Source organism: Marmota marmota, unplaced genomic scaffold (genome assembly GCF_001458135.2).
Source record: "Marmota marmota marmota unplaced genomic scaffold, marMar, whole genome shotgun sequence".
In the NCBI taxonomy this organism is placed as follows: Eukaryota; Metazoa; Chordata; class Mammalia; order Rodentia; family Sciuridae; genus Marmota; species Marmota marmota.
The window spans coordinates 22,101,319-22,121,569 of record NW_026000016.1 but is presented as its reverse complement, the minus strand read 5'-3'; the positions used below and the strand labels follow the sequence as shown (position 1 = coordinate 22,121,569).

The 20,251-nt window shown below is 44.4% G+C and overlaps 1 protein-coding gene across 1 annotated transcript in view; it reads left to right on the top strand.

Annotated features, from left to right (window-relative positions):
- Nucleotides 1-1,277: 1,277 nt before the first annotated feature.
- Nucleotides 1,278-20,251, top strand: part of Stum (stum, mechanosensory transduction mediator homolog) — a 69,952-nt gene continuing 50,978 nt past the window's right edge. The window contains exon 1 of the mRNA XM_048809295.1: nucleotides 1,278-1,395. Within this exon, the coding sequence (XP_048665252.1) occupies nucleotides 1,338-1,395 (58 nt within the window). The 5' untranslated portion in view covers nucleotides 1,278-1,337. The remainder of the gene's footprint in view (nucleotides 1,396-20,251) is intronic.

Below are 20,251 nucleotides of genomic sequence, written 5' to 3'. Positions count from 1 at the left end.
CTCAGTTCATCTAACTGATTCTTGAAGGCAGGGGCTGAATTTTATTCATTTTTTTTATTTCCCTAGAACCTGAGTCATAGTAGGCTTTCCATAATGTGTATTAAATAGAATCTTGCTTTGGTTTTACAAATGCAGTAACTGAAGCCCAGGAAAGGCTAAATGAGTTCTTCTAAGCTATACAGGTAATTAGTGGCTAAACAGAAACTAAAACATTTTTTACTGCCAGGCCTAAACTAGTTATGTGTGTGTTGATACCACCACTAACCCCTGGCCATTTGCTTTTAAAATGATTTATCAGACACTTATAAAATAATCTGAGTGCTTTTAGCATCTTCTGAGTCCCTGGACCGATTTAGCATCAATCACTATTATTCTTGAAAAAAAAAAAGAGGATTACAGGGAAGGAAGTAGATTTGTCTCCTTCCAATTATTCAGACGATTTGCTGAATATCTGGATAATTCTGAAGCCTTGAATCTTCCTCATGTGAGAGGTTACTTTCATCCATTTACTCTTTCCAGATGCAGAAGTGAAAGAGGTATTATTGAGAAAATTAAATTCCATAGGGGGGTCTCCTGCTGCCGTCTGGGACACCGCCAAATCTTGCTTATCTCAACTGCCAAATTGTCAACACCAGACGGCGCTGTGTCCTCACTACGTCGAGTACACAAAAGACTGTGGTGACCCCCCTCCCACCTCGCCCACCCCCGCCAGCACAGTCCAGGGGATGCTTCTCAACACCCGCACCTCTCCTCTGCAGCAGGCGCACTTCTTTTCTCTTTTCAAATCAGTGCGTGGACCAGAGTGTGTGGTGGTGGTAGTGGAGATGGTGGAGGTGGTGGTGGGTGTGGGTGTGTAGATCAGTGTCTCCTAATCTACACACCTGGCTTGGTGTTTGAAAAGCTGTAGCTTCTGCTGGCAGCTCCATCATGGAACCTGGATTGCTTTTTCTCCGTGACTTGAAATACATTTAAGTCAGAACGAATCGGAGGGTTAGTAGGTACCAGGAGCTTCGTATCCCGTGCTCCCTTCGCCCTAGCGTTAAATGCATCCCCCAGAGGACGGGACTCATCCTTGACGCTTTGCCAACGGTGTCAGCTTAGCATGCACACCTAGTTCGTGCTGTTCCTTCGGCGAGATTTGGGGTTCACCTGTCCGGGGAGGGCGAGGTGTGTTCATCCCACGTGGACAGCCAGCTGTCTTTGCGTTCCTCTTCTCTACTTTCTTCCCTTCGCCCTGATTATTCATTTCTTTTGAGTGATGCGTTTGGGGGGGAGAGGGGTTAAAANTGGTTCAGGTCCGCGAGAAGAAGGGCCCTCTGCGCGCCGCCATCCCCTACATGCCCTTCCCCGTGGCCGTCATCTGCCTGTTCCTCAACACTTTCGTGCCAGGACTGGGTAAGACTTGGTAGCTGTGACCCCTGAGATCCGGGGCCAGCCTCAGGAGGGCTGGTAGGAAGGGGGCTGGGCGCAGCTGGAGACACTCCGGCGGCGCCCACCGACTGCAAGTGCTGCGCCCGCGCTCGCCAGTCGGTGCTCCCAGTGTCCGCTAGCAGGTGGCAAAAGAGTGTGGAATGGGCACTCCGCAGGAGAGGTGTCACTCCCAGGTCTCCAATCCACAGGCGAGGTGACTGGGCTGGGAAGAGCTAGAAACTTTGTGAGGAACGTTGGAGATCGCGGGCGGTGGCCCGACGGCTCCCAGGTCTCTGGGCTAGGCTCCTGTCCAGGCGTCGGGAATTCTGTCCCTCCTTTCCGTTGTGCGCACCCATTTAGCAATCCGTCTGGCTGCCTGGTCGGGCCCTGGTGTCATCGATATTCTAAATATTATGCAAGCCCGTTCCTTCCAGGAGAGTGGTGCCAGAGCAGGAAGGGCTCTGGAGCCAACTTGGTGGCTTTTGAGGAGTTGGTGGATCTAGGGGAAGTGGAGGCAAGCAGAGTATAGGGGACACTCTGCAACCCCCTCTGCGTTCGCGGAGAGAGAGCTCTTTAACCAGTCTCTTCCACCTCCTTCCCAAGTGCCAGCACCCCCGCAGGGCGCCAAGAGGATGGTGGGCGATTTTATTAGTTTGGATGCATGTGGGTTTGGACTGCATCTGGCTGGCCAAAGGTGATCCACAGCAAGCGGAGAGCGGGCCCATGTAAGTTTGTGTTGGATTCAGGCTGCCTGGAGGGGCCCTGGTGGCATTGATATTCTAAATATTAAAAACAGAGGTCCATCACAGAGGTAGTGATGCAGGATGAGTAGAGGTAGAGAATGAGCCTTTTTCCTGACCCTCCCTCCCTCAACCCCAGATCTCTGCCTATACCTCTTCCCCCACCTCCAACTTGACCACTAGCCACTGATCTTGTGTGCAGAGATGTGACCCCTCTCACTGGTGCTGGGGGTGGGGGTGGGGGAGAGGCTGACACCTCTTGCTTTCACCTCTGGAGAAAGCCTGCCCCTGCCGGCTAGCCAATTGCCAGCACATGGGTCCCAAGAGCAGAGGTCAGCTCCAAGTGGTTTTGTGTTTTACTTTGGCCTTTCTCACGGCCTTGCTCTTAGCCAGCTTGAAGGGACCCACGGAAGTGGTCACCAAGGACATGCCCACCCACAGAGGACCTGTTCATTTTCCCCTTGTCACATATTTGCATATGAGCCCCAGGGGGCTGTGTTGGCCAGGGGCTCTATCTGCTTGAGCAGAAAGTTGAGTAGTCTTTAGTTGGGCTTCCCTCTTCAGACATGCCTTCAGCAACCTCACTCCGTTCCCTTGACCCGATTTGGTGTCATCAGACCAGCCCTTCTGGTACTTTAGAGACTTTCAGGAGGCAAGCTGATGCTAATTTAGTTGTGTCAAAAATTTCTACCTGCTGGAGTAAAAAAAGACCTCCTTTCATCTCTCTGGAGAATGTAAAGATCATAAGCATCTGGTTTCTACTTTTTTTTTTTAAGTGGTGAAGTAAATGCCACCCTATAGGCTTTTGAGGAAACAAATGCATTGGTGCCAGATGGGAGTGGTTGCAAAAGTTCCTGTTGCCCAGGGAACCACCCCTGTGGGAGACCTGCCAAGGAGATAGCAGCTGCCCATCCATGCACCTTGCATGCCCAGCTGGGTCTCACTGGCTAGGTACCTTTTCTACCCTTAGCCTAGCTTCAATGACATCATCCATTCAACTCAACCCTGATACGTCCTCCCAGCATCCAGCTTCAGTTCCTTCCTAGTTGGCTTTGTTAGATCAGAATCCCATGGGATTTTAATTAAACACACACATGCGCGTGCGTGTACACACACAACTTTCTAAGAAGCCAGGAGAAAATAAAGGGGAAATAAGCAAACTGCAAAAGTAATGAAACAGGTGAGACATGGGTGTAAAGACTTCTGAATTTTCAGTGACTTAACCCAGGCATTCTTCCCGCCCCCATTTTGCTACAGTATAGTTTCTTGGGTGCACAGGTCCTGTCTCCTGTCCACAAAGAATGTGAACTCCCTGACCCTTGGTAGTGTTTCTTATCTGTAAGTCAGGGATACTTGTCTCTCCAGATTGTTGGGAGGATGAAATATGATTACCTAAAGCCCAGGGTTAGGTGCGTAGGAAGATGACCAGAGATGGTGGGTCTATCCTGCTACTTTGTTCTTCTGCAGAACTGAGCACTGATCCCATATCCAGGTGGGGGTTGCTGTAGCAGTGGCAGCATTGCTTTTAAGTACTTCTGTTCTTTCTGCTCAACTCTCCACCTGTAGTGGGGAGACCTCAACAGATCATGCAAATCTTGCAGGTAGTTGGTGTTTTGTTTTGTTTTTCCCCTCTCTCCTGCCCCCCTCACCCCAACTACCTCTGCCTAGGAATGGTTAGAATTGGCGCCAGCTCTTGGTATTCCTCTCCTTAGCCCAGATCTTCTCCAAGTCCTCTTGCCTTATTGGAATATCCAGTGACAACTGAACATCTATGCTGTTTCTGCTCTTTGATGAAATGCTGCTCCTTTCAATATGTTCACTCATTCATTGGGTCAACACAGACATCCATCATATGTGAGGCAATGGGGTGTATGAGAATGAATGAATCAGTCAAGATGTCCTGGACTGTTAAGGAAAATTGATAAAACTTTGCTGAGTGCTATGGGGGCAGGGAAAAGAGTATTTTATCAGCAATTAATTGTTCCTGAGGGTTGGAAAGAGCATCTTCCAGAAGTAGTGGTGGGTTAGAACCTTCTGAGGAAATCTATCTATCTTATGACCCCAAACACTTGCCATCCTTACTACAGTCCCACTCCCTGGGAACCATGTAGACCACTGACCCAAAGATTCCTTCATTTTTCTGGAAACTTCCGTCCTTAAAAGTCCTCTCCTTGTTTGCCAATTGGATGACAGAATAGGCCTTTTTTTCCCCTCTGATGTAGGTGTCTCAGGTCTACCTAGTCTTCAGGACCTTGGAGAAGCCCCATCCTTAAAATTCCCCAGATTCTTCTCTATCCAAGCAACAGTACTTATCAGGATAATGTTCATAACAAAAGAGATGTTTCCTCTCCTGGGAAGTGCATGGGAAGGGGAGGTAATTTATGATCATCTGACTCCTCATTGGAACATGACAAACAATTTCTTAAAATGGACTATTGTGAGAGAATGATCCCCAGCCCTGTTTAGTGAAATTCTACTGATTAAGATCATTGCCAGTATCTTCATGTCCAATAGAAGGTGTAGATGTATATATGCCATTTTTTATGCATGTAATGAAAATTAATTGCTATGCCCCAATATGGTCATAGAATTTGTCAGTGAAGGATTATAACTGTGCTTCCATATTTAAAAATTATATCTATTGTGATTTGGAAAGACAAAAATGTTGATGACTCAGATAGGTTCAGGGCAAGTGGGAAGGAGGACTGACCATTAACCACTCCATCACACTGATGCTGGCCATTAATCTACTGTTCAATATTACACAAACATTTAATCTATCCCTAATACACTGCTTACTCGTTGACACCATTAAAGTCTTATTTCTCCAGTAACAGCACCATAGGCTGGCTCAGCTTCTATGTCTCTTTCCTTTAGGCCTGAGACTCAAACAGATGATTAATCATGCCTACCTTATGGCATCTTTTGTATTGATGACCTTGTGTTACTGTTCTGAGAGTTCATTCTTTGCCTAGCTACATAGATTGTAAATTCCTCGAGAGCAGCAACTATTTTAAATTTCTCCTTGAAACAGTTTGCTATAAATGAATACACATTGACAGAATTATACTCCTGGAACAGGCGTTAGAGATCATCTGGTCCAAAGCCTTTCTTTTATATAGAAGTGAAGTAGGCCTGAGGATGCGTGGACCAAGCAGGTTTGCCTCCTCTCAACCCTACTTCTGGCAACCATAAAAAGCAACCCCAAGATGAAATTAACCTAGAGGGCAGTGAGTTTTCATTACAGTGGAAGGATGGTAGGCTCCAGGAAAGAGGTTCTCTGAGGATGACATGAGATGGTAATAGTCCATATAATAGAGACTATTATTGGGACACTGTGAGAAGCCAAGATTGCAATAAGAAACAGAAAGAAAGCAAAACCCATAAGGCAATAAAGATAAAAAAGCTATGCAAAATCATTAAGATCCCAAGGTGAAGCAAACTGCCCAAAGAGATCAGAAGGTTAGTAGGTTTCAAAAAATAATAGGAAGATGCCAAACAATAATTAAAGTGAGGAAGGATTAGGAAAATATTAGGGCTATGATACACAAGGCATATGTTTCTTCTGTCAAAGGGAAAAAGGAAAGGTAGTCATAAACTTCAGGAAAACCGAAAAAAACATTTTTATGAAAGGCATAACTCAAACATGAAGCAATCCAAAATGTGGCCTGATTTGCAGTAAGTGGTAGAATTTAAGATAGATTCTTAAATGCACAGGGCTGTGTCATTGGAACAGTGGTACAGGATATGGGCTCTTTTACTCTGCAGTCAAGAACATTTGCTTAGTCATAATGATATAAATGCTGCTCAGTGCTTTTCAATTTCTAAAGCCAACAGCAAACCACTGAAGACTCCTTAAGAATAGCTACAAAGGAGCATATAAAGATTTCCCACCTTGACAATGTAAAATGAAAAACACAGCTTGCAGAAGTTGGAGAATGAAAGAGGAGAGAAGTGGAACTGTGAGAGAGTAAAATTATTGTTCTCAATTATTCACCGTTCTCCCTGAAAGGGGATGATTGCGCATTCCCACCTGATGCCATATGGCTTGGCTGCCTCTTGTAGGGAGAGAATACTTCCTTCCTTGCTCATTGATAGCAGGCTTCCCATGTGACTTGCTTTGGCCTATGAAGTAGGAATAGAAGTGGCACAGGACATACTGAACTGACACTGTAAGAGGCATTGTTAGATTCTGCCATTGTTCTTTCTCCTTTTGCAAGAATAATGGCAGGTCTCATAGGGGTACTATGTTTCCACCTGGTTCCCAACACATCAGAAACAGGGTATAACAGGCCATGTAAATGAGAAATCAGCTTGAGTTGCTGAGATTTTGTTGTTAGCATTGTTACTGTCCCAGAATTATGTGCCAAAGCTGACTAATATATAGAGTTAGAGACATGAATAACCACTTCATATAAAGTGGGGAATCAAGTGATGTTGGGTATAGTTGACAGATTAAGAAACAAATAGTACCAAAGTGACCGGTGAATAAACTGCACTGGTAAAATTGGAGCCATGGAACAATAGTGATGTGCTGGAACAAAGTTGGAATGAGAGTAACATGGAGATAAGGAGTGGTATAGGCAAGCTAACTCTTAAGTATCATAGCATAAATTCAGTAAGTGATGCTTCAAGTTGATGAAACATGAAAGAGTAAGATAAGCACACTGGAGATTAGAGAGAAACTGCAGAATTACCACTGTATTGGCATCATTGATTTTCCTCTGTCTACTGGCTCATTCCTCAAAGCATATATACCTGCCGAAATTATCTCTCATCTTCTAAAAATAGTCTTTCTTGAGCCTGCACCCCTCTCTGGCCATTGCCCATTTCTTCGTCGCACCCACCCCTTAGAGCAAAATTCCCTGTAAGACTTCTCTGTTGTCTCCAGTTTCCTCTCTGTTTCTTGTGAATCCTCTCTATTCATGTTCTACCCCTATCACTCAGCTGTACTGCATTTGTGAGGGTCAGCAATCTCTTCCAAGTTGCTAAAGGCTGTGGTCAATTCTCTGCCTTCCTCTTCTTGGCCCTCTAAGTAGTGTGGAATTCTTGCTCCTTGAAATGATTTCTTCACTTGGCTTCTGTTTCCTTATATCTTGTGGCTTCTTCTCTGTTTCTCTTACTCTTCTTAACTTGGAAATTCCCCAGCATACCATCTTCTTGACTTTTTTTAACTTTTTTTTAAAGAGAGAGAGAGAGAGAGAGAATTTTAACATTTATTTTTTAGTTTTCAGCGGACACAACATCTTTGTTTGTATGTGGTGCTGAGGATCGAACCCGGGCCGCACGCATGCCAGGCGAGCGCACTACCGCTTAAGCCACATCCCCAGCCCTCTTCTTGACTTTGATCTTCTCTCTTCTACCTGTACTTACTCCCTTGATGACCTTGACCAATCTCTGGACTTTAAATTGCCATCTCATGATGATGCCTCCTAAATTCAGATCCTCAGCTCAGCCTTGAACTCCAACTGTTTTATATCTAACTGTCTTCCTCACATCTCCTCTTAGAAACCAAAGACATCCTAGACTTGACCAAATTCTTGGTCTTCTTCCCCAAATCTGCCTCTCCTTCAACTTTCTTCATCTCAGCAAAATGGCATCGTTCTGTTGACTTGGAACAAAAACTGGGACTCTTCCTCGAGTCCTCTTTTTCTCACACCCTATATCCAATCTGTGAGGAAACACTCTTGGCTCTGCTTTCAAATTCTATTAATTATCTGACCACTTCTTACCACTCTGGCTCAAGCCTCCATCTTCTGAATTATTTCAATAGCTTCTTAAAAGGTCTGCTTGCATTTATTGATGTCCCTTACAGTCTGTCCTTACCATATCAACTGAGTGATCTTCGTAAAACAAAAGTGAGTCATATCATGTCACTTTTGACCCCAAATCCTGACAATTCCCATGTCACTCAGAGTAAAACTCTATACTACCATAGACCAGAACTGTCCAATAGAAATATAATCTAAATCATACATGGAATTTAAGATTTTCTATATATATATATTTCACTTATATTATGAAAAGTAAAAAAGAACAGGCAAAATTAACCTTAGTAATATATTTAACTTAAGGTAATATATCCAAAGTATTATCATTTCAATACACAAGACAAAGTCATTGATGGGATATTTTATGCTTCCATTTTTGTGTACTGAGTTCTCAAAATCCAGCATGTGTTATCCACTTGCAGCACATCTCAGTTTGGACCTGTGTAATTTCAAGTAGATGTGTAAACAAAATTTGCATTTCTTCTGAGATGTGAGGAGGAAGATAGCCATTAGTGGGAATGGATGTGGTCAGTAAGAGATGTGTGTTTTATTTCAATGAAGTGTAGACAGCCTGCTAAGCAAAGGAGAATGACTTCCAAGTGACTTCAGCATCATCTCTCTCTCTAAACGTGTTTGTGCTCCTACTATATGCCAGGTCTGTGGTTGGAGCTGGGGTGCAGTCAAAGAAGATGAATCCCTGACTTCCAGGAGCTGACAGGCTAATGGGAAAGCAGACTCATGAACACAGATGGGGGTTTGTGCTTTCAGGGAGTATGCAATCCAATTTGCCCGGGGCCCATGCAATTCAATTTGCAGTAGTGAGGGGATGCTTTCCTAGCAAACTTGGAAACTTGGGAAATGAGCAACAGGCTGAACAGAGTGACCTGGAGGACACTGAACTAAATGATTGCAGTTCTGGGCAGATTCATGATGCCACAAAGCATCATGAAAAGGGAGGTGAGCCAGAAGGAGGAGGAGGCTTCAGGCTCATTCTGATTTCTCAGTAGCATGACTGTGAGCAGGTCGCTTATTCTGTCTGACCCTCTGTTCCTCTGTTGTAAAAATGGAAATAATAATCTCTGCTTAGCTGCCTCACAAGGTCATTATGCTCTGTTAACTGCAAAACACTCCATGGTTGTAAAGTGTTATCATTATAAATTAGCACTCATGCCAATTGACAAATTGCCTTTATTCCCAAGATCATTCCTGGAGTCTTTCTCAGGGTGACACCAGCAGATGGACGTGCTGTGCAACAAGCACTTCCACCTTTTTCAGCTTCTTGGTCCCACACGTCTGACAGAGCTAAGACCTGGAGTTCCTTCTAGGCATCTTTGTTAGTCAGTTTTCTATTTCTATAACAAAACAAGTGAGATAATTAACTTATAAAGAGAAGAGAGGAAAGGTTAATTTTTTCTCATGGTTTTGGAGATTTCAGTCTGTGATTGATCTGTCCCATTTCTTTGAGCTGTGGCAAGGCAGGAGCATATGGCAGAGCAAAGCCATTCACTTCATTGCCAGGAATCAAAAGGGGGGAAGAAGAAGTGACTGGATCCCACTGTGCTCTTTGAAGGCATGTCCCCAATCACCTATGGTTCTCCCACAGGCCTCATCTCCTAAAGGTCCACAGCACCTCCCAATAGTGCCACCGTGGAGGTGAAGCCTTTAAGTTTGGGTTTTGGGACTCATTCAAAATCCAAACTATAGCACCTGATTAACATCACACACCTGACTCATTGGGGTGAAGGGCAAGAGCTCACATTCTCTAGGTTTTGTTTAACACACTAAGTGGAAGGTTTCTACATGATCCTCTTCAAACCCTGGACTTATGCAAGGGATGTGTCTTTGAGGGTAACTTTATAAATTGTTAAAAAGTTGTAGGGACATTGCTGTGGTGAATCAGTGTGTATGTTTAGTGGGGTACAGATATGTCCCCATAGGCTTTACCGATAGTTATTTTATTATAAAAATTAGAGGACAGTTCTTTTTTTTTTTTTTCCCATAGCCTCAAGACATGTACTCAGTGGTTCCTAATCTTGAAACCCTGTCACTTGGGGCAGTGTGGGGTGGCAGGTTCATTTTCAGCAAGGGACTTTTTTCCTTGAGAATGGAGTGCTAACCCTCCCTGGCATAGGCTGAGTACGTTTTCTCAAAGCCATGCTAGGAATGACATTTCTAGGGGAAAGCTGATAAGGGGACAATATTTTCTGAATTGAAAGGCAGAACATGGGGATAAACTATGCCTTTATTTTATGAAAGGTCTTGAATTACTTTGGAAAGATAGTCACTTTTCTGAACCAACTAAAAAGACATGATACCAGGGCTGTCCTTGAACCTAAATGTGTGGAAGTTCTCTCCAGGGTTCTCTGTTTAGCCAAGCACTTGACCAGTTCTGTTGACTGAGAAGTTTGACCCTAAGGCTGAGAATAGTTTGACTTTGCTGGTGAAGAACATTGCAGAAACTTCAACAAAAAGAAAATGATCCAACTTTCCTAAGGCCAAGGAACTTTAGGGCCTCTTTAACCCTCTTCAATTTACAGACAAGAAAAGGGATCTCCCATTTATTCCAGGGTCTTCCCCAGAATCTCACCTGCAGTTACCCCCGTACCCTGGCCTTCCTGCCTGGTTTGATGTAGAGGGTCAATTCATATTTGCTGAATTAATTGCATGTTCCAGAGTAAATAAAAATCTGGAGAGGATTGTGGACAGGTCAGAGCTGGCCACCAGGACCTTCTCCTTACTGCCCTAGCCTCTCCCCATCACAATAAATGCTATTGAGAAATATTTACTATATTAGATTTTAGATATTATATTTATTCTATATAAATATTTATATGTAAATATTTACTATACCACACAAGTCTGTCTCTGCCTCTCTCTCTCTCTCTCTCTCTCTCTCTCTCTCTCTTTCAGTTTTGGGGATTGAAACAGGGTGGGGGAGGTGCTCTACCACTGAGCTACATCCTCATCCCTTTTTTAATTTTATTTTGACAAAGGGTCTCGCTAAGTTGCTTAGGTCCTCCCTAAGTTGATGAGGCTGGCCTGGGACTTGCGATCCTCCTGCCTCAGCTTCCCCAGCCCCTGGGATTGCAGGCGTGGGTCACCACAGCTGACTCACAAGTCTCTCTTTCAAATTGTACAACTGGGTGGTCTTTAGTAAATTCACAGCTTTTTGCTCATTCCACAGCCCTCATTGCAATCTCACTATTTGGCCACTTCTCTTTCAGAACTTCCTAAGCTTCCTACAACAAGAACTCCTTAGAACAGGTGCTCTTGAGGAAGAGGGGTTGGTTGGAGACCCCATAGCCTTGCTCTTTCAGAGTTCTACAGGGGCAGGAATCCCCATCTCAGAAAGTAAGGCTCACCTTGATGCTCCAGGTGGACCAGAAGCAGTCCAGAGGCAAGGGAACACTTTAGGAGGTTGGCATATTATGTTTTACAAAGAAGCATCTTTGAAAAACACTCCATTGGGACAATTTCTCAACGGAAATGGAATAGCCTGGTGCCAGTAGCATCAGTTGGATGGGAGGTGTGACCATGGGAAGGCAGCCACTTGCTCTGGGAATAAGGGGCTCTCTGGCTCTGGTCAGGGGTGTAGCACTGGCCTGTGAAGTGTAACTCTTGGGGCAAGTTGCCGACAGATTCTACAATAGCCATTAGATGGAAATGGAACTTCCCAGGTTGCACCTGGGGTGGGGGGCTGTGGTATTACCTTACCATGCCAATAGAATTTCTATGTTAGCAGATTAAGCACATCTCTGTTCATATCTCAGCTCCGATCATTGCCTTCTATTCTGAGCTCTTCAGTAGCTCCCCACTGTCCACTGAACTAAGTTCCTATTCCACATTGGACCCCTCAGGGTCTAGTGAGTGTCCCGTGTCTTCCCTCCCTTTATTTATTTATGCATGTTGCTCCTGCTGTACTTCCTGCCTGGGACACCTTCCCCGCCATCACAGTCTAACTCCTATGTAGCCTTCATGGCATATTTCAAATGCCCTCAAATGCCTTTCTTCACCACTCCAGTGAGGTGGACTCCTCCTTCCTTGGAATGATTGAATCACTTGGAATGGACATTTCTCTTGCTCTGTCTTAAATTCTGGTTCTTTTGTGGTTGCCTTAATCCTCTTGTGTGAAATCCTCTCCTTGAGGGTGAATGCTGTGGTTTACTTATCTTCTATCTCTCATAGCACCTGCTGCTCTTCCAGCGAGTATTTGTTAAATTGAAGATACATATACATTGTATTCGTTGGAACAATGGAGTCAAGAGCAGATGTGTTATTGTATCGAAGCATCCTCCAAAGGCCGAAGTGTTCAAGGTTTGGTGATGGAACCTTTCAGAGAAGGAGCCCAAGGGGAGGAAGTTAGGTTATTGGGGGCATACACTTGAAGGGGATACTGGGACCCCAGTACCTTCCTCCCTCTTGGCTTCCTGGCCACCACGAAGTGAGCAGCTTTGTCCCACACATGTTTCCCATCATGATATGCTGCCTCACCACAGGCTCCCAAACAACTGAGCCAACCAGCTATGGCCTGAAACCTCTGAAGCTGTGAACCAAAATTAACCTTTCCTACTTTTAAGTTAATTTTGTCAGGTATTTTGTCATACAACAGAAAGCTGACTCACATAAGGTCCTGCTCCTTTAGCCCAGTGCTATCTTACTCAAGTGGCACAGCTTCCATGTCACTTCTTAGCTTGCCTATCTTAGAAGGAAGTAGAGTCAGGATCCTCAGGGCTCCACACAGGATAGGGGTGGCAGGGAGCATATTGTATGACAGCATGCATGTCTCTGAGGAGTCCTTGGTGCCCTAATCCCTCAGGGCAGGAACATGGACAAGAGCAAAGGTTTGAGCTGTTATATCTCTGGGACAGGCAGCCTGCTCTGTGGAGACTCACTGAGCAGTTATGATGTAACTGAATAGGCCCACAAGCCATAATTACTTTAAATAATTACATAATTATTTTTAAGTCATGTCACTAAAGATAGATAGGTGTCAGGGGAATGATGGAGGTGACCAATCTTAGCAATTCTTTTTAATCATTAAGGGCTATAACCCTCAAATGTAAATCTAGGGGAAGAGGTTTTTGAGGAGCAGGATATTTATTTGTATTATCTTAAAATATCTCTCATTGGAATACTTATAACTTGCAAGGGGGAAAATCAGAGTGGAGAGACCATTGGCACCTTGACTGGGTGAACAAAATTAAGATGCCCTAATCCTTGAAAAAAAAATCATGCTACATGAAAGAAGCCCATCACACAACCCACATACTATGTGATTTTATTGATATGAAATGTCCACAGTGGGTGAATCCAGAAAGACAGAAAGCAGTTGCTGGGGAATGGTCCTGGGGTGGGAGGATGAGGAGTGACTGCCATTGTCTATGGGGTAATGAAAACATTCTGTATGTTCTAACATCAATGGTGATGGTCGCACAACTCTGAGTATACTAAAAGCCACTGAATTATTGAATGGAATGAATTTTAGGATATGTGAATGATATCTCAATAAAGTCATTAAAAATTAACATCATCAATAAGGGACAGACAGATGTCTTCTGCCTCCTGGTGTGATATCCTGAGAGGGACACATCAATTTTTGATGTGTCCAGTGGTAATAACTTGAACTTATTCATGTGAAAACATCAGGCAAACCCAAATTGAGGGACATTCTACAAAATGCTTGTCCTGTTGTCTTCAAAAATATCATTGTCGTGAAAGGTTGAAGGGGACAAGAACATGACAACTATATACAAAAACATGATTTTGAATTGGAATCCATGGGAAGGGGAAGAGGATACCAAGAAGGGCATTCTTTCGACAATTGATAAGATTGGAATGTGGACTCATTTTTACCTAATCTAAATAAAAAACACTTTGTGGAGGTGCCAGGGGTTGAACTTAGGGGCACTCAATCACTGACCCACATCCTCAGCCCTATTTTGTACTTTATTTAGAGACAGGATCTCACTGAGTTGCTTAGCACCTCACTTTTGCTGAGGTGCTTTGTACTTGGGATTCTCCTGCCTCAGCCTCCTGAGTAGCTGGGATTACAGGTGTGCACCACTGCGTGGAGCTTACATAAAGTATTTTATTATTATTAAGCTTCCTGAGTTTAATAACTATATTGTAAACATATAAAAGAATATCTTAGTTCTTTGGAAATACACACTAAAGTATTAAGGAATAAAGGGTCATCATGTCGGCAACCTATTCACAAATGGTTTGAGGAGGGGAGAGAACATAAATAAAGAGAGAGAATGTTGTGGAAAATGTAGTGAAATGTTAGAAACTGATAATTTGGGGCTGAGTTTGTGGCTCAGTGGTAGAGTACTTGCCTCACATGTGTGAGGCACTGGGTTCAATCCTCAGCACCACATAAAAATAAATAAATAAAATAAAGGTATTGTGTCCATCTAATATATATATATATAAAGAAAAGAAACTGATAATCTGAAGAGTAGACATTTCTCTGCATGATTCGTGCAAATTTTTTGCCAGCTTGAAATTATTTTAAATAAAAAAATTTTAAAAATATAGACAGCTAAAAGCCAAACTAAATACTCATGACATAGTAATTGCCCAGAAATCCAAATTACTGTACCCTAAGTCAGTCACATCTTCTTTCACTTAAGGTCTACCAGCTCTAACTAAATCATGAGCCATCTGGGAGGCTACAGGAAGAAAGATATGGCACAAGGAGGCATTGATTTGCAAGGCCAAGATCTCCAAAGGAAATTTTGGACCCCTATCATTAAAACCCTAAGGGCACAACAAGTTTACTGCAGCCATTTGGGAATCTGAGGTGTTCCTTGGCTCCATCAGCATACGCTTGATTATAACTGAAATTAGCTTCCCAGGGGGCCAAGGCCAGAGCACACAGTTGGATTCTCTTCAGTGGCCCATGGGGTCTAACAGGCTGTATTTGTAGCCTTCCTTTGGGGCCAGCCAGGAATCTGAGTGCTTCAGCCAGAGCTGGAGCATATCCCAATGCTACAAAGCTATTTTGGAGAAGTCTGTATTTTCTTAGTTATTCTTCTTTTTGACATCTCAGTTGGGGTCCAAGAACCATTCACAGACCTCAAAGAAACCACTTCAAACCACCAACCAATATCTGTGCCATGCATGCCAAGACTGGGCATGGGAGAGCTGCCCCCTAGTCTTGGCTGCTCTGAGGGGTCATGTGGGTGAACCATGCAAGTGGAATCCTTCCAGTAATCATCCTGTGGCCTGACTCAGAAGGGAAAAAGTAAACATAACCATCTTAGGACTAAACAGCTGGGGTTCTGAGGCCCAAGGCAGAATGGGTAGCAACCCCAACTCATCCATGCTCCCAGGTTGATCTTGGCCAAAAGGCTTGGGTAGCCTTAAGTCTGACTCCTAATGGCTGGACTCTAAGACTGACACATTCTGAGAAAAGGAGCCTTGGTGCTTGGGAATTGATTTGGGCTAAAGAAAAAGCAAACAGAAAATCTGTGGGTCTGGCAAGATACTCAACTGCTTGGGCCCACTCTTGGGACCACTGTGTGGCTTATTTTTCTTTTAATTTCTCATCTGAGCCCAATACAGCTTATGTCTCAGGATGGTTGCAAACTCCATATGTGGGTTCCCCTGAGGACTTGAAAGCAGAGTCTACCCTGTGTCAGTATGCAGGTACTCAGGAAATGCTTGGACATTCACCAAAGCCCTCCTTGAACGTAGACACAGGGGAGAGAGTGGGTGAATGATTATGTTGCCACAGGGTTGTTTCCATCCCCCCATTTCATATTTTAGGGGGTCCCCACCAACCATCTCAGACCTTGGGGCATTGGCACTACTACCATTCATGAGGGGAAGTGCAAGTGATTCTTAACATATATCTGAAGGCAATTCACCTATGTTCTGAAGATAGTCAACGCTCTAAGGGGAGATAGGGTGATGGATAGAATATGCATTAAAACCAAGCATCTTCCTCAGGATTATCTGGTCTACCTACTACATACCTTTTTTTTGTTGTTGTTGTTTGTTTGTTTTTCTCCAAAGTGTGGCCCAGTGCAGTGCACCCAGTAGTATCCCTGCCATACTTACTGACTGATCATGGACTGGGAAGTGTGCCTCTTCCTCAGGGAGACTGTGGCCTCCTTGGATTGAATTCTGGAATCCTGGCTTCCAGCTCCAGTACTGTCGTAACTGCACCTGTGGCCTGAGAGTGTTCATTTGTCTGTACCTTGGCTCCACTTGGAGCTTATTTGAAACAGAATGGTTATTATTCTTGCTTCTTTGTTTGTGCTGAGGAAGTAAAATCAGAGCTATATGCACCTTGACGTAGGAAGTGTGTGAAGGTAGGCTCTAGCTTCTTTTCCTGCTGATGGGAAATGGAGATCCACATCCTGACCCATCCCACTGAACGTGTGAGAAGTCTTGTCCTTGAAGAGGTGGGCAAGAAAAGAGAACTGGAGCTTGGGTTAGTTGGCTCCCACTTCCTTGTCAATTATCTATCATTTCTGGTCTGCTCTGGACCCAAAGAGCTGACTTCTATGACTTGAATCACTGGCTCCCTGGACCTCCTCATTTCCTGTCTATAAGCATGGCTTCCATTCTGCAGCCCCTACCAATATCCCAGTGCCAGCACTCTCCAGACTCAGTCAACCACACCCTTCCCTCTGGATGCCCATGCTCAGGCCCAGGCAAGGCAATGGTCTCCTGCTGTTGCTAATCACAAGCATTTCAAGGGTGAAAGCCTTTGGTTCCTGCTGGAAGCCCCTGTGGCACAGAGAAGATTGTTTCTGGCACCCCCCAGTGGACTGTGAGATCATGAACCTCCAGCCTTTGCACCTCACTGACTACCCCTCCTCCCTCCCTCTTGTTTTCCTGAAAAAGTTGGTTTCAAACATAGTCTTCCTGGAAGCTCTGGAACATCTGGTACATGAAGCCAGAGCGTGCTGTCATCTGAAAAGCATAGATGTCCGGCTTCCAAATGGCTCTTGGAGCTGAGAAGATGCCATAGTCCCAGTGGGTTGGGGGGAGGGGACAAATCCAGAGGTGGGTGAGGTTTGAGAAGGGGTCAGGTGGGATTCCTCACCCCCAGCTCTTCCTCGGATAGCTCTGGACCCTGGAATGTGGCTCAGAGATTTCTGGTCTGTCCCCTCTTGTCCTGAGGACTCCCCAGTGGCATAATCCAGGCTTCTGCTCCTTCTCATCTCAGATGGCTAGAAGCTTTGGTACCCCCCAGGAATTCTATTTCCTGCTCTTTCTTGAAGCCCTCATTCTGGAAGATGCAACATCAGCCTAGTTTGTTGCTTGTGTTTAGACCTAACCATCTACTCCTCCTTGCTCTTCATGCCACAGGAAAAAGCTGTTGAAAGTAAATCATCTGTCAGTCCAGCGTAGTCTCCACTCCCTGTGTTTATCATTTTGCTTTTTCTCCCCCTCCTCCCTTCTGTTCCCCCTCCTGTGGAGCCTGAGACCAACTAAGGAATGAAATCATCAGTTGCATGGTTTGATTTTTCTTCCTGCTCTCACAAAAAGAACCTCCACTGTTTGCATTGTTAAAGCCCCCAGTGATTCCTTGTTATGAGAAGAGTCATCAAAATACGCCTATTGCATTTTAAATTTTACAAAAGACACCAAAAATTAGCGCATCATCTGCTTAAAAGATCCCCTTTGATAGCCATACCAATTACATATTTTAAAAGCAAAAAAGGTTCTGGTTGGTACTTCTGATTCTGTGCCCCCCTCCTCCCTGTGTGATTTGTGTGCAGACTTCTGAGAAGTAGGTTTGTAATAGAGATTCAGCCAGGCTAAATCACGGCGGCAGAAGCTTATGCAACTGCTAAAAACCTATGAGTTAAAAATGGAATAGTCTTGCAGAGTGGGGAAGGTAATAATATCAGTGATGTGAAAATAGAAAGTAAGAAATTAGTATTTCAGTGGTTCAGGTGTCTTACCCACATTTTTCTGCACCAGAAGATCTTGGAGTCATTTTCCAGCATAAATCCAAAGTTCAACCTCTTATTAAAAAAATCAAACTTTGCTTTCAAAGACTCAACCTTCTGCCCTCAATTAATCCACAGACAAGAGTCTTTTTTTTTTTTACTGACTTCTTTGCCATCGAACACATTTTGTGTTTGTTAGAATCTCTGTGTTCACTAATGCCCATAAAGGAACAGATTTTAGGTTTTTATAAGTGGGTTTTGTTAATTTGCTATTTTAAAAATACTTGTGAGACCTTTACAGTTGCCATGGCGATATAATTTCCATAAACATGATTTTTGTGGGGATTTTTGCACATTGAAGGATGAGGTTGATATGCAGTGTTGGGGGGAAAGTAGGTGGTGAATTTGGCAGCCACCTCATGGCTCCTTCCCTCAAATGCTGCAAATAAATTCCAAGAATTCATGTTATGGCAGGGCTATGGGTCTCCAAACACCGCTGGTGACACAAGAGACTTCTAGAAAGTGAACTGGTCAACTCAGAAGGAGACCAGCCTGTTCCTGAAAAGAAGCCCAGTGAGGTACAGGGTTCTCTGTTAATCAATGGTCCTCTCCAGGTCAGACAGACCTGCAGTCTCTCCCCAAATCTCTTGGTTTCAAAAAGCCTTTGCAGACTAGATATCTTGCAGCCATTCAAGGGGTGGTGAGGAGTCTGAGTGCCCTTTTTTCTCTTTCAAGCAGATTCAGGCAAAAGTCTCACTGAATGTACAATACTGCTAAAATTCTGAACATTTGCAATGGAAAATAATGGGAAGTAAATACACAACATTTATTAGCTGTTAAGCAAAACAAGAAAACATTAAATAAGAAGTCTTTTTATATTCATCTTGAGTATCAATGGGTGAGGAAAGGTAGATTTAATTAGAAGAAGAGGTAGATGGTCCCAATGGCACTAAATGACATTGTTTTTAATCAATGTTGTGAGGCATTTGTTTTGGCTCACAAACAGGAGCTTACCATTAAACTTTATTTCCCAGGGAACAAACTATACTAAGAGTTGGAGGGAGAGGTAGAGCAAATAAGAGAGAATTTTCTAATCACTAAAAACCACTTCGGAAAAGAAATAACATATACAAAGAATCAAAAGGGGAAGTGTGTCCACATGATCCCACCCAGGGCTCTCTAGGAAGTAGGTCAGGATTTGGTGACAGGCACTTCCTAATTGAGCATCTGGGTTTAGCCAAGGGTTTGAATCATACAGAATTATGAATCATAAGGAATTATGAATTACTAGAAAGCCATTGTGTTAACTGACATTATTTATGTACTGTTGGAAATGTGAACAGGGGGCCACCCAGAGGAGGTGGCAGACAGTGTCTGGCCAAGTGCTGATCACCATGGCTTGGAAGCCAAACGTGAGATGAGAGGAGAGGTCATGTGGGTGCCCCGTGTATGCTCATGTGAACCTGCATGTGTATCTTCTGTGCCTAGATCAGTGCACGTTCAGAAGTTTGCACGAGGTAGAAAGATGCAGGGCACCAGCCCCAAGACGCATGGTTTCATCCTTCACACCAAGGGAAAGGCCCAAGGACTGTCCCATCTCCAGACTTTGCAGACTCTGCAACGACAGCTGGCAGCTGCTTCCACTTGAGATATGTTAAGCACAGTTTTTGAAAAAGAGTGATGAACGAAGGCGCCAGGCAACATTCTGTGCTTCTAGAGCAGCGAGGGACAAATCTCAGTTGAGGGTGCTCCAGGCTGTGGGTTTCTCCAAGGGTTCAAGGTGACAAGGTGGGCATATTTGCAGGCAGTGGCTCCCCTGCCTGGGTTCTGGGGACCTGCTGACATGCCTTCCCCCAGCTAGCTCTGCTACCAACCCAGGGCGGGGCAACTTGTTCAGGGCCTGCCTGAGCTGCCCAGGGGACTTCCCAGGCAATTTTTGTTTGCTCAGAAATAGCCTGCAGGAATTTGGCAGCAACAGCCACAGGAACGTGGCTCCCCGCCCATCCAGGGTGGAAGTTGGAACCAGAGTGCTGCAGCAGCGCAGCTCCAGCCTCTTTCCTCAACACACATTTAATTAAAAAAAAAAAAAAAAAAAAAATTTTTTTTTTTTTTTTTTTTAAAGCATCAGTAGCAGGCAGCTTGGCTGGGGCTGGTGGGTGGCCAGGAGAGGAAAGGAGCTTATTGAGGAAGGAACACACACTTGGGACTGGCTGATGCCACATTGTTTGCTGCCCACTCTGAATGCCACTGCCCAGCTGTGGGGAGGAGTAGCAAGTCCCCTGTGCTTGGATTTCCAAGGTGTGAAATGCAGTGGGGAGCTTCACCCAGGGGCATTGCCCTCTGAAGTGTACCTCCCGCCCCTGCTGGTGTGTGTGTGTATGTGTAGATGCATGTGCTTTCCCAAATCCTGAAGATCTTT